The following is a 14,804-nucleotide window of genomic DNA, read 5'->3' on the forward strand; positions in this document are numbered from 1 at the left end:
AGATAGTCATGCGCAATTTTAATTTTTGTAGTGGGTCATAATTGACGTATATAATTACGAATATAATTTGAACATCAACCAATAATATTGGATATGATATCAGTTATTTTTAATCAGCTATCATTCACGCGCGCGTTCATTTTGCTCAGACTTGGCCGCACAAATATTTGGTGCGAGCGAGACGCCCGCGCACGTTCGAATTGGCCTGTCACTTGTAGCAACTTGTAGGTAAGTACATACTTACCTACATACTATCCACGCGTCCTTGGCACGAACTCCCGCCACCGCCCGCATTGAAACTGTCCCCGCGCGCCGCAAGGAAATGTAATCCTTAGCATTAGCGCAAAGAGTTCAAATTTGGTAGTTTCATTTAGCGAATTTGATAAAATCCACATATTTATTACATTGACCATATTTTTGTGTGATTATGTATTGAATATCACTTTGAACGTTATCAGAACAAAGTCTGCAAGAAATTATATCTATAACCATTTTTTCTAGCATGTTTAAGGCGTAAATATATATACAAGTGATACAAATAATATTGATGTCGGATTCTCGGATAAATAGCTTAATGAGGTAGTTTTATGGTAATTCAATCAAAGACCTAATTATTATTTTTTTTTATATCAAGTCACGACGTATATCCGTGAGGCCCCGCCATTTATTGAATGAGTTATTTTCCGTGTTAATATTTTGACTGATTCCATTGTCGACTCATTATAAATATTAGTTTCGTCACGTTTACGAACTAAAAATACTATTACTATTTTTAACAAACAAGAACGGCTCTTTTTTTTAACAATTTTTTTTTACCTACTTCCGGACAGAAAGTTTTTTGGATTCGAAAATAAAGTATCTTAAAATGATCTAAAGAACAGGAATAAAAAAAAAATTGCCTATTACTCATTAATGTTTAACGTAAGCGTATCTTTACTGGAGTATTGGAACAACACCTTGGAACGCGCGTGAAAAACTTGGAAACTCAAAATCTCATACAAAATTATAATTAACACAAACGCGTACTTCACGTCACGCTATCGAATGAAATTTACACTAGGGGTACATGTCTTACGAAAACGTATACAACTGATCTATGTCTATAAGAGGGGCAACACTAGGAAGTAACAGATTATGATAGCTACAGGCAGAACTCCAAATTCCGCTTCCTAATATTTACCCGAACCGTATCGAAACATGTCGAATTAATTTCGAATAGGTATATTGAGTTTTTAAAAGAACCTAATTGTTCTAGGATAAAAAATAAAGTTCAGCGCAAGCTACAAGTCTAGCGGCTTCGTATAAACAGCTCTTCAGGAGCATAAAAATGATCCACGGCAAAATGGGTTAAGGTCGGGAGCGGTATGACAGAGGGATAGAGAAAATCAGTACGAACAACCAACAATACAACACAATACGAATCCTTTTTATTGCATTTTCGCAAAATAAACATACAAAGGAACGCACATAAAACACAGGTAAACAACAGGCGGCCTTATCGCTAAAGAGCGATTTCTCCCAGACAACATAATAAATATAGGGGAGAAATGAGAATTTTAAATTAACTAACTAGGTGCTGCAAAAACTAATTTGGCAACAAACTAGCGGTAAACTACAAAAATAATTGCAACAATTACATAAATCTACAACAATAAGAAAATATATAAAATTACCTACATAAACCAACTTGTTTTCCCGAGAGTAGCGATATTAGAACAAATAGCTAAAATGATAAACATTTAAAGAGGAAGCTTTAAACGCGAATATAAAATGTATGATTCTTCAATTTATTTAGTCGTATGGCACAAGTACATAATATAGGCAATAAATTAACAATTAAAATTACAACAAAACAATTATTAAGTCAGATGTCAACATTCAGTGTGTTCAGCCATGCGGCTGCATGGGTTGTGAGATGAAGGAGGTCTTCCGGCGGTCCAGAGTATGAATGCAGAGGGCAGAACTGGATAATGTGTTCCATGGTTTGGGCCTCTTCACCACATTCACACAAGGCTGAGTCCTTCCATCCCCACCTGTGCAAGAGGTAGTTGCATCGGCCGTGTCCCGTTCTAAGTCTGTTCAAGCGACACCATTGCTGTCTAGGAAGATCAAAACCGGCAAGTCGATGTGCTGGGTTAACAACTCTCGAGTCTACATCTGCGGCGCACCATTCATTTTCCCAGGCTTCAGAGACGTCAAAACCTTGCACATTCTGAGCATAAGGAGGGCTCGGGACTTCAAGCGCTGATGTGGTGGGCAGCAGAACTCTCGGTGGATGGGTAAAGAGCTATTTGATCTGATTTTCTCAACCTCTCTCGATAGCGCTTGCCTCCTACGCACATGTGGCGGGGCTATATTGCACAGAGTTGGCAGCCAGGGTGTGGGTGTCGACTTGATGGTTCCTGATGATTCTTCAATAATTTGAACGTACTTAGGTAAGTATCTTATAGTAATGAAATTACCTATAATATATATACCTCCATTCTTTCACTAGTAATCTGGAGGTTCTTAAAAATTACGTCCCGAACTCCTTGTGTTTATCTTTACGTTACTTTTACTCTGTGAATCTATACTAAAAAATAACTGAGCTTTGCTATTCGCCGTAGAAATGTCTACTCCTAGAAACCATATAAACCTAACTTGATAAGTAGGTAATTACTTGTTAAGTTAGGTTTGTTTGGCTTTACTAAGATACACCATTTAATCTAATTCGTGTCGTATAATCTTTATATTTATCTATGTTACCTAGGTATTCATAATTTAGTTTTTTATAATTCACAACCATTTCAGACTACTGTTCCTTTTGGTGTATTGTAGAGTAACTTCACTGGTAGAAACTTTCCGCCGCGCCGTTTAACTCACAAACGTTTTATGAATAATATTTCCCGACACTTTCAGTTCTATTTCTACGTCTTTAGGGTTTACTTTTATCTGCACATTTTAGCAAAAAAGCCCAACGGTTGGATTAACTTATCTTTTCATTACTAGTCGTTTTCATTATATCAGATATAGCCGTCGTAGGTAAGAAAGGTATACTTTATCCCAGTTTCTGAAGAAGATTTTAATTATCCTTTTGACCTTCGTTGTTACGTAATAGGTACATAGTTCAATTTCCAACAAAAGTGATTGGTAGAAAAGAGGCCATCCTTGATGCTGTTTGCTTTTGTAATAAATTGTTTTGTTTTATTACTTACTTATATACTAAAAAGTTACTAAGCGCCACTTGCACCAACCCACTAACCAGAGGTTAACCGGTTGAACCTGGAGTTACCATGATTACCAGTATAATTTGACACTGGGTTAACGGTTTAACCGGTTATTCTCGGGTTAGTGGGATGGTACAAGTGGCGCTTATGGTATAGAACGTCTACAATGTATAGGAACTTAATACGAAATTTTAATGACTTACATATTTCCAGTTTCTCTTTTCAAAACAAGATAAAATACTTTTCTCAAACATGCAATGAAATATTGATGTTATGTTCCTTATAATAGGCTGCGAAGTATGACGTTTCAGGTGCGGCTAGGACAAAAGGTCGTTAATGGAATTTCATACACATCTTGCAGGCCTAGGCCGGCAAAGTCCTCTTTTTTAATTTTCATTTCACAGATATTTGTGACACAGCATCGTGGCATTCATCCATTAAAAAAAACTAGAGGCAGTATTTGCTTTATGGTTCGTAATGACACTCTGCCACTACGCCTATAAAAAAAAAACAGAAAACAATGTTTGCTATAATTTGCAGTTTTATTTGTATAAAATCAACATGAACTTAATAAATAATACATTGTATAATTTTATAATTTTAAATTATAAATTATAAATTTAACTACACAAATAAAAACATTTAAAATATTTCATCTAAACGTTAGCGGTAAAAAGGTCTACTCAAACACGCGTAGTTATATTTTTTAAATTGTTATGGAGGTAAAGTTGAAAAATATTCATTCTGTTTTATTGGATTTATGGTGCGTTGTTGATTTTTTGACTTTAATACATTGATATAGAATAAGAACTGGATACCCAATCAGCCGCAAAAAATGGCCCCGCAAAAGTAACGTTAAAACAGATCACGCGTTACTTTTTCGTTTAGTCTTGTATAGACCGCTCAAATGTGAAGTTGTCAACAATGTCGTAAAATGGTCGTCAAAATATGCAAAAATAACAATGATAAAATAAGGAAAAAGCTTGGAATGTATTTCTTTCGGTTAGTTCTTTGGATAGCATTACATAATTTATGTAATCTGGTGGTAATTTCATGGTTTTGTATAAATTATTTTGTTAGTACCAAAGAAGGGATGTGAAGGAACAAAAATCTAATGAGTCGATGTGAGGTCAATACTTTTTTTTATTTTTATATGGAATTCGTAAGATATAATATTATGTTTAAATTCAAGATTTCCAAGAAAACCTATGCGACGTGCTGAGTGTACTGCTATTATAGCAAGAGATAGGGGTGATGCAGTTTTAAACAAGGCAAAACGGCACTTGTGTGTTCGGCGCATTTCCCTGTTTCCGACATATACACGACCAATAAGGGCTTACATCGACTAACTGTAAATGTTAAACCTGTCTGAACACAGTGACAACCACAGGAATTTCTTGATAAAGACCATAACCAATCAGTACCAGTAGCGACCTGAATATCCCCGTGCAAAGAACGAAAGTGCGAAGATTATGTAGATCTAAAATACACAGTTATTTAATAAGTTGAATTTATTTCAAGGAAAATAGTATTTAAAGACGTACCTATATATACTTACTTATTAAAAATAAATTTGTTTTATGTAACTTAAACGGGTTGTTACCATGAATTAATTTTATTTGAACTCCCGATCAAATTAAATTGATTCATTTATTACTTTGGTTTTTCTGTACAGTAATACCTATTAAAATGTACCAAAGTGACTCCATTCGTTCATTATTCTCATTTGACGTTGTTTGACGTAAATACAAAGGTGAAGTTACGTTTAGTGCCATCGGACTTAAAGTTTTAACAGTGTTGGTACTAATGTTTACAAATTTGACACTTAATGCTTACGACAGTAAGTTCTTTTCCGTACAAAACATTTATCTTGACTCAAAATTTACGTAAGCGTTTTTATCATCAATGCAAATTTGCCGCTACTGTCATTCTGACCCACATTTTGTTGACGTTTTTGTTCCGCTCTGTGTGTCTATTTCTAATATTAAGTCAGTGCTTTAATATGAGTTTCGACGAAATAATGAAATTAATATTAATTGTAATCGTAGGTGTTGGAATTGGCAGCGTAAGCAGAATTGATTTTAATAACTTGCTGCCTCTACCGCCAAGTCAAAGACGAAGTATGTATATGGTTGCTTATGGCAATTTTATTATTTGAGAAACTAAGAAAAATGGCTTACAGTTTATTAGAAACAGTTTTGTGGCATATTTTAAATGAATGTAACTACAAATTCGTCAACACTGTGGAAATTATACTTATTTACTCCATGCATAAAGCAACGATGTATGTGAAACATGATATCAACATGAAAGACTATGTAAACTTATGTGACGAAAACGACAGTCAGACGGATACAAGGCGAAAAAATCAAAGATACATGAAAATATACGGGTAGTAAAAATACACGACTCGTGTAAAACATACGCGTGATAATGATATAGGTACGTGTTGGTTATATTTTGGGTGTAGTTTACTTTTAGTTTTTTTTATAAATAAAACTTGGGTTTCGTGGATTTTTTATTTTATTTATTTCATTGCATGTTTGAGAAAAGCACTATATATACCTCGGCGGGAAATGGGGTTGCCCGCGCTCAGACCTATCCGGCCGAGCGAAGTCTTCGGCCGACAACCCCTTTCGTCCCGGCCTCTGTAGTAATGTACTATTATAAAATTACTACCTACTGGCAGTAGGTGGCATTGCCATTCAGCGCGGCAATGCCACCAGCCTTCTGGGCACCCTACCATCCGGCGCCGAACTAGCTCCCATTTTTTACTTGTAAATATGTGTAGGTATGTAGGTACTTACCTATAGGTATAGTTGTTACGACTTTATTTTTAATTTTAATGTTTAGTTTATTTATTTTGTGAATACTGTTTTGCTTTCAATAAAAACATGTTCTACCTACTTAATCGTATTTACCGACATGTGAAAGAATGAAAGTGAACGAATATTATTTTAGGTTAAAAGTTCTTGGTGCTAATTCCATTACTTGCTTACTTACTTTGACCTTATCTGATATTTACCTGGAATAGACACAATAATTTGGAGAAGCCTTTAACTTTGTTATCCTTAGTTGTATTCGTAAAAATAACTTCATTATTATACTAACAAAGTAAATGATAAACAATTATTTTAATAACAACAGTCTTGTGTTTACGCGTTGATGAAATCAAATCTTGGCAGAAAAAAGAGAAATCTTATGGACCGCGAGCCAGGAACAGATTTCCATGACCAATCGCCTCCCGGGTGATAACTCGTACCTATAGTGGTTAACGGCTATGTATGATGAACCCTCATGGACGTCAGCTGCCGCTCCGTTGGTGGGTTGAGGAATGGCAGCCACCGAAACATGTAAAAAAATTCATTTTGTCATCGTCTCCCGTTTGATACTTTCACGATCGCGTGATATTTTAGATGTATTTATAAATAAAAAAAACCGTCAGCCGATTGTATAGCGGTGGAAAGACCGTTAGCTACTTACTGACGGTCTTTCCACCGCGATACAACTTAATTATGATTTGAATTTATAGATTTCATTGTATATTTTAATTAAAAAATAGACAATTTGAATAATATTAACTATGAATTAATTTATTACATAAAATTAAAATTATTTAGAAAATTGATTAAGGGTGTTTTTAATTGCAAATATTAATAACTTAACCTAACGAAGATAGGATCAAAAATGAGTCCATTTTTGAACGATTCGTAACAATAGCATTAAACTATCATCTGACGAATTATCAAGCGGGAGGCGATGACTGACGATATTTGCTCCTGGCTCGTGGTCTATTATAAATGATCACGAGCACTTGTGTACGATTTTACTTTAACAGTATATTATGTTATGTGTTATTCTTCAGGAAAAGGTATGTGCGGTGGAAGCTTATACCGGGTGTGGCATGTCACGAGCAAAAATTTAAACTTGGGATAATACAAACAACAAACTAAAACTGACTAAAACATACTCCATATCGGCTCATACAGTATAATTTAATTAATTCCATTACAAGGCTAAAAAAACATACAATATTTTCAAAGAGTGAGAAAATATCCAAGTCAATTTAGCAAAGCACAACGTAGGCGTAGCTAAGCCAGAAAACAGCGATTTGTACTTGAGAGCTGCTAGCTATAGGTACATGTGTTTATGTATGTACATTAAGTACTTAGGCTTTTCTAATGTCATAGGTGATCTACGTCTACGCTGAAAGGTATTCTATTAATATTATGGAGGCTTTAAAATACACTTAAGCTGTTATCACACTTAAATACTTGACAGGATAATATACTAGATAAGGAATTGGTATGTTATGTATGGAAGTTATTAAGTAGGTAATATTACTGATAAATTGCTCGAAAAATTGCAACCTAATTGTAGTAGTCTGAGGAAGGGGAGGGGAAATATTAAGGGTGCATTGTTACTAACAGTATTAGGTCCTATGGTTTAATTGTTTCACCATTTCAATTATTATGGAATGAAGGTTTTATTTCAATACATGAGTGTAATATAAGTAAATATAAAACATTTCGGTATTGAATCTGAATCATGATATACTTTACGGTTGGCAAATATCTTTTTAAGATGCTTGATATTTCTTACTTTCGTTTTTATTTTATCTCAGAATCGTAGGTGCTCAGAATATAAACTCGAATGTAAATAACAATACATCAGAACGATCCAAGTGAGAATTATGCAAATAATGTCGGTAAAGGCGAGTTCACACAGTTCATCGCCTCCACTCAAGTTTATGGGGAGACCTTTACACTGCCACAGGTTTACGAGAGTGTATCGCTCACAACGTTTACGTTCTTCTATTTTTAGACATTTTTGGTGTCACAGACAGGGAAAATATAACTGCTACCATCAGTTCATAGTACATTAGATAATCGACCCGTTTTCTCGTTTATGCAGCTGAAATTTTGCATACAAATGTAAATGTAATATGTATTAATGCTTTATTATAATTAAATTATACGTACTCGAAGAGAATCCGATGTTGGAATTGAAATGTAGTAGGTACCTACTAGAAACTCTGTAATAAAAGGCTACCTACTGAAATTTGGGCTCGTTGTAATTAGTCTTAAAAGAATATGAACTGTCGCCTGCGGTATTTCCGGACCGATACAACCTTCAAATCTTCAAGAAAAGAGCGTACTCCCATCTTAATGGCCGGCAACGCACGTATCACTTACCATCAGGTGATCAGTCTGCTCGTTTGCCTCCTATATCATATAAAAAATTCTAAAAACTAATTGAGCACCTAATTAAATGTTACAAAAGTAGACGATAAGTTTCTAAATATAATTTAGAAGTGATTGTAATAACCTACGCACGAACTTTGAATAAATATGATCTTACAAGTATGTATAGGATTCATGTAGATTTAGTAGGTATTGATTGCTACCAACCAATCCCGTCTGCAGCAAATTCTCGTCAATCATCCCACATTGGAGCCCACATCACTTTACCACTCAGACCCGAATTCACTAAATTAAAATAAGCTTATTTGGGAATAAACTCTAAGTCAAAATTGTAAGAGGTAATTTGGATTATCGTTATTTTTCGATAGCTTAAAAACGAATCTAAATTGTGTATTAATTGGATTAGTATATTCATTACCTTTACGCGTTACCAAATACGTAAAAGCAGCCAAATTAGCGCAAATTGTAAGTTGACAGCCAAATATTTAGGAATTGAAAAATATTACCTACATTAACTCATTAAAAAAAGTAATACAGATATCAGCAACACGAGAAATAGAGCATATTTAATTCATTTTATTTGTAGTTGACTTTGTTTTGTTTACTGTCACTATGTATTGTGTCATTTGTGTCATTTGCTCGTGTCGTATGTAGGTACATATGTATTATTAATTGAGTTAAGTCAATGGACTGATATTATTGAACTAAACAACTATTATCTTATATTTGTAACAGTAGAGTGGGTACAATTAATTTGAATTTAGATGGAATAATTATAAATTATAAATCATGTGAAAATTAAAATTTGATAGCTTTCCGGGAAGGACAGTCGTCCTCCGGGTAACCTTATATTTTGAAAACTTACACGCCGTTCACCAGTTAAATGTATATATATTTTTTTTCTAGATACGAAATACCTAACTAATTTGGATTTAACGCATTGGTAGGATTATTCAATGCTATTCAATGCTAAAAAGAAGGCTTAATCCGTCCATCAGAATGATACCTTAGAGCTCAGCTCAATCTGGTGTATCTGTCTACCTCTGATTAAGATAAATTTCAAACCTTACCTTATTAAGACCAGGCTTAGACCAAAACATTTTAGCACATCCGAAGAGAGACACTCAGTCGCATTAAGTAATCTTAGTGACACTTATCCAGCAAAAATGATGCCGTTCTCAAATTCAAGATAAACATTTAAATAGAAGTTGAGATAAAATTTTATACCAACTGCTGCCTGCGATTTGTTTACTTGAAAATGTATCTAAGTTGTTTTAATACTACTTAACAAGTAGTCCTCAGACGAAGTTGGAAGTCTAGCCCAATTAATTTTCGCTGAACATACATAGGGGTAAATCGGTAGCCCTTTTTTTGTTTTGTTGACGCCCCGTTTTGTCCCCTCGGCCTGAGGAGCCATTGGGGGGGATATGTGGGATTCCCTTTTGCAATCTTCCTCTCCTATTGAGAGTTGGAGAGGTACCCACTAAAAGCCACTCTAGTGTCACCCTTCATGCCGTTTTGAAGGAGTCTGAGATTCTACTGTGATCCCTACCAACTGCCCTGGTCTATCTTACGCCCGCCAGAGTATACCCTCGCCAAAGGAGAGTCAGAGACGCTTGACCCTCTCCTAGCGTACAGCGCCGTGTCTTGCGCGCCCATACAGCCCGCTGGTCCTGCTAGGCCCTAGTAGCTAGGGGTTTATTCGGGTAGCAAGACGTGCCCGCCCTCTGCATCGGTTCGGGTGCGCGTCAAATATCGGTAGCCCACAGTTATCATTGGCCTTCGTTTGAAACGCTGAACGCGTCAGCCTGTATTATACTGGATAAGACCGCCTGTTGTTACCTGGTTCTATTTTTCTTTAAAATTTCTTTGAAGTTTCACATGGCATTGCGAATTAAAGGGTTAAAATCTATAATTATTGGTGCAATAAAGAATATTTTCTTACTTATACTTACCTTGTCTTCTGGATCTTTGAAGCTAGTCTGTAGAGTTATGAAAACTATAGTTAAATGTACTCACTAAGTCGTCTCCCGCGTCGTAGTCGCATCCCAGTCGGAACTTGACGACGTTCTGCGGCGAGTCGCTGTCGACCAGCGCGTCGACCGGCTGCGCGAGCACGACCGCTACGTGCGTCCGATTCACGTCGCGGTAAGTGAAAAATTCGGCATCCTCCTCGCGGTCTACGGGCTGCAGGCTGAGGTTCTTTCTGGAAGGATGAGACAGGCTGTTGAGTCATCTGATGTGAACAGTTCGCCTTCACATTCATCGGAGCGGCAAAGGTGCTCAAAAATATCTGAACACGACTCTATTGTTAAGGCGCAAAAGTGCGTGTTTAGATATTTTTGAGCACCTTGGCCGCTCCAATATACCTGACAATCTGATGACGACTGAACAAGTCATTCTGTCGTTTGCCCATGATTATAGGGAACCTACATATAGGAGTCCTCCGTTTGCCTCAGAATGTGTAAAATTACTATTTAAAACGAGTGGTAGTTGATGGCTCACAAGTGTTGAAAACAATGAAAACATATCGTCCGGCGTTTTTGACAGCTACACCAAAATATTGTACCTATCATAGGTCTACAACGTACAAGACAAGATTGCCTGGAAATTAAGACTGCACAGGTAGACTTCACCTTTCATTAAACTAGTCGAAAACATATTTAACGCGCAAAGCGGTAGAAAATTTACAGGTATCAGTGAAAAATCAAAAATACTCCAAAATTTTTCTTAAATAACTATCTCATGATTGGTGAATGGTGCTGTTACCAAATAGTGTTCCTTCTCGGAGCGTTCATCACGTAGCCAAGACTAAAGGCCTGTGCACACCGGGTGCATGTGCATAGACGTGCACTTGCGCTTTGTAATATACAGATCGTTATGAGAGACGGCACACCGCTTGCGAGACGTGCACGTCTACGTCTACGCCATTTCTTTTCGAATGACCTACTTACCTCATAGCTTTATTTTTTCCAAACCCTAACAACTTTACAAAACCGTTTTGGATCGTTTGGTTTCATCATCATCATCTCAGCCATAAGACGTCCACTGCTGAACATAGGCCTCCCCCTTGGACCTCCATACGTGCCGGTTGGAAGCGACCCGCATCCAGCGTCTTCCGGCGACCTTAACAAGATCGTCTGTCCATCTTTTGGGTGGACGTCCTACGCTGCGCTTGCTAGTCCGTGGTCTCCACTCGAGCACTTTTCGACCCCATCGGCCATCTTCTCTGCGTGCAATGTGGTGGTGTGTGTGTGGGTGTGTGGTGTGTGGTCGTTTGGTTTAATTCGTGAATTTTATTATTTTATAGCAAAGTTTATCACTTAACTTACTTTGTAATTGAATATCATATCGAGTTCGTTGAGCAAAATATTGACTTTGAGTATAATTTGTTCCGAGTTCTTGTTTGTGTGGGTAACTACCTACCCACACATCAAAGTTGTTTACAATTGGTGGGTACTTGGGTAATGGTTCCGTTGGTGCTTACACTTTCTTTAGACGATTTTTGCCAGATTTAATTTTACCCCCTCTCACCCCGTCCTGTGTAAGAAAAAATAAGAATAGACCGACCCCTTCCCCCCGGTTCAATATTTATGGTACGTAAGAATCTAAAGGAAAAATGAAATTAATACTTACATTGGATTTTTGGTTTTAATTTTGATTTGCAAAGAAACAATTTTAGGATCGTTGATTTTGTACCTGCAGAGGTACTAAACGAAATATTTTTGTGGTAGGTAATAATAAACTTTAAACGCGCGGATGCACGCTATTTTTTTTCTTTTAACTTCCGCATTTTTGTAATCTTACATAATAAGAACTAGTGTCCGACCGAAGGTTCGGTTTCGGTTTCGGTTTCGGCCAGTTTCGGCCAAAAAATCATGTTTCGGCTGTAGTTTCGGTTTCGGCCAAAAAACGGCCGAACCTTTCGGCCGGGCCGAAACTTACGAAATGGTACTTCAAATCAGACAAAGACCAAAAGTTGGGCAATAAGTAGGCTACGCTCAACAGTTACTAGTGCCGCAAAGTTGATTTTCTCAATAGTTAATATTTTGCGAGGCTGAACAGCCGACTATTGATTAAAACGAAGAAAAAACCCTTAAAAGTGTCCCCAGTACAGTTTTTCATACGAGTGCTCGACCTTAGCCTCACTTTTCACCTCGATTTACCATTTTTTTGTGTTCCACATGTCCTCTACTTCAGCTTAGCCTTTGGCCTCGCTGAGCCATGCTCGGCCTGCGGTCTCGCTTTTTAATACAATGGACATTGGTTGGAGTCTGTGCTCAACTACTTATCCTGAAGCCTGAAACACGGCTTTGACTTCGCATGGAAATTCGCCTCACTGACGCACTTCGGACTTTTAGGCCCAGGTTAAGATCGGTACCCGGCCTTTCAATATTGTCAACAAAAAATTTCGCGCTCGCTACGCTCGCGTGTTTGGTTGATTCTTGGTTGACCCTGTATCTACATGTTAGCATACGCAGTGTAACTGGTGCAAATGTTATTTATACGTCATAATTACATAGAAGTTTTGTCGTTTAAAATAACACTTGCACCGCGTGTGTTATCAAAATCGTTGCAGAATTATCTTGGTCTAACTCTAGTAATTTTCTTAAAAAACTGCTTAAGTATCATCAATTTCAAGGACATTGGGTGTTGACAACCCCATAATATGTGTGTAAAAGCGGTTTTAGGAAATTTTTTCAACGATTTTAACAAGTCTACAAAAGTTTCGGTTTCGGTTTCGGTTTCGGCCGAAACTAGAACCAAAGCCGAACATTCGGTTTCGGTTTCGGTTTCGGCAAAAAAACATGTTTCGGTCGGACACTAATAAGAACTATCAAGACTTCCTCCCACCCCACTGTAAGAATAATAATAGGCGTGATAGACCCCCCACCCCCTAAATCGCCATACTATGAAAAACCTCTATGGTCAACTTTAACGAACTCGAACTTTACGCTGCCGTAAAGAAGAAAAAAGGGCTGCAATGTCAATCTATCTTCAAAATATCGTGTTACATATATTTTTTGAAATCATTACGTAAGTACTTTCAATAAAATAATATTAGTAATATATTGTCAGTATAAACGTAGGTAGGCAAGTACCAACTCTTGGAACGTTCGCTTGTAAAGATGTCTGTAAAATCGTCTGTGTACAAAAAATTGTGCTTCACGTTCTAAACCAAGCCTATACATTGGCCTATACCTATTTCTTTAGTACCTACGAACGGGCTACTTTTCTGCAACTAAACTGCCTAGGTTTGTAATTCTTTATCAATAACATATTTTAGTTGTAGCCAATATTCTCCGTTACTCGGGTCAAAATATAATCCATTTGGAAATAACAATAATACAGTAGGTACCCATTGAACCGTTGTTTAAGTCTATTCATTTATTTTTATTTACAAAACGTTCGTGATTTGTTTAAATTTTATTTTCAGCGACATCTAACGAATTGCGTGTAGACTAATATTCAGAGAAGAAAGCGAGCAGAGCGAACTCCAACCGCGGTTGCATTTTCTATTCTAGTGGCCTAGCGCTTCAATGCATCGCGATTAGATGGCGCTTAACATAAACTATTAATGCTCATTAATTTATATATTTATTGTTAACGTTTCAATGTCCTTGTTAATTTTACATTTTAAATAATGATTAGTAAGCCATTATAATTATAAACACGGTCGTCGTAATATTACAAATAAAATCACCGCGGGAATGTTCGTGCACGCGGTCTGCGCGACTGCAGCGCTCGTAACATCGGTGGCAAAAAAAAAACTAACCAGTCGAAAAAACCGCCCGGCACGCTTCGCGTTTTTGCCATTATTATGATGAAGTTTTATTTGATTTTAACTAATTTCTGTGGGTGCGGACTATATTGTGTGCTTAAAAACATCAAGGATGTCACATCAGTGTAGTGAGAGCAGCAGTAGAGTGATATTGTGGACAAAACAGAAGCCAGCTTTGTTTGCTTAGTTGATCTTTGGATCTAAACATGCCAAAAAGTCAGAAAACAGGGTAAGTGCATTGATGATGTACTTGATGATTTGACTTAACTTACGATGCTGTATGCAGAATTTGATATTTGATATTTACTATTTGCTTTTCGGTGAAGGAAAAACATCGTGAGGAAGCCGGACTAGTCCCGATAAGGCCTAGTTTACTCTCTGGGTTAGAAGGTCAGTCTGATGGCAGTCGCTTTCGTAAAAAGTAGTGTCTACGCCAATTCTTGGGATTAGTTGTCAATTGGATCCCAGGCTCCCATTCCCATTGCCACGGCTCGGCAAAAATTCCGGGATTACGCGAGGAAGATGATGAGTTTTCTTATTATTCTCTTGCCCAGGGCCCAGTAACATGCGACAGTGCTATCTCATTCACTCCGATACAACTAGTGGCTCTGT

At 37.0% G+C, this 14,804-nt stretch overlaps 1 protein-coding gene and 1 long non-coding RNA gene across 7 annotated transcripts in view; one reads left to right on the top strand and one right to left on the bottom strand.

Moving 5' to 3' along the window:
• Positions 1–14,804, top strand: part of LOC134805504 (uncharacterized) — a 407,355-nt gene that overhangs the window by 313,859 nt on the left and 78,692 nt on the right. The gene's annotated exons all lie outside the window — the stretch shown is intronic.
• LOC134804801 (cadherin-89D) overlaps positions 1–14,804 on the bottom strand; it is a 91,829-nt gene that overhangs the window by 30,572 nt on the left and 46,453 nt on the right. For all 6 annotated transcript variants that reach the window (XM_063778072.1, XM_063778063.1, XM_063778055.1 and 3 more), the window contains exon 4: positions 10,430–10,616. In XM_063778072.1, coding sequence (XP_063634142.1) covers positions 10,430–10,616 — 187 coding nt within the window. The remainder of the gene's footprint in view (positions 1–10,429; positions 10,617–14,804) is intronic.

The sequence above is a fragment of the Cydia splendana genome, chromosome 2, assembly GCF_910591565.1.
Source record: "Cydia splendana chromosome 2, ilCydSple1.2, whole genome shotgun sequence".
Taxonomy (NCBI): Eukaryota; Metazoa; Arthropoda; class Insecta; order Lepidoptera; family Tortricidae; genus Cydia; species Cydia splendana.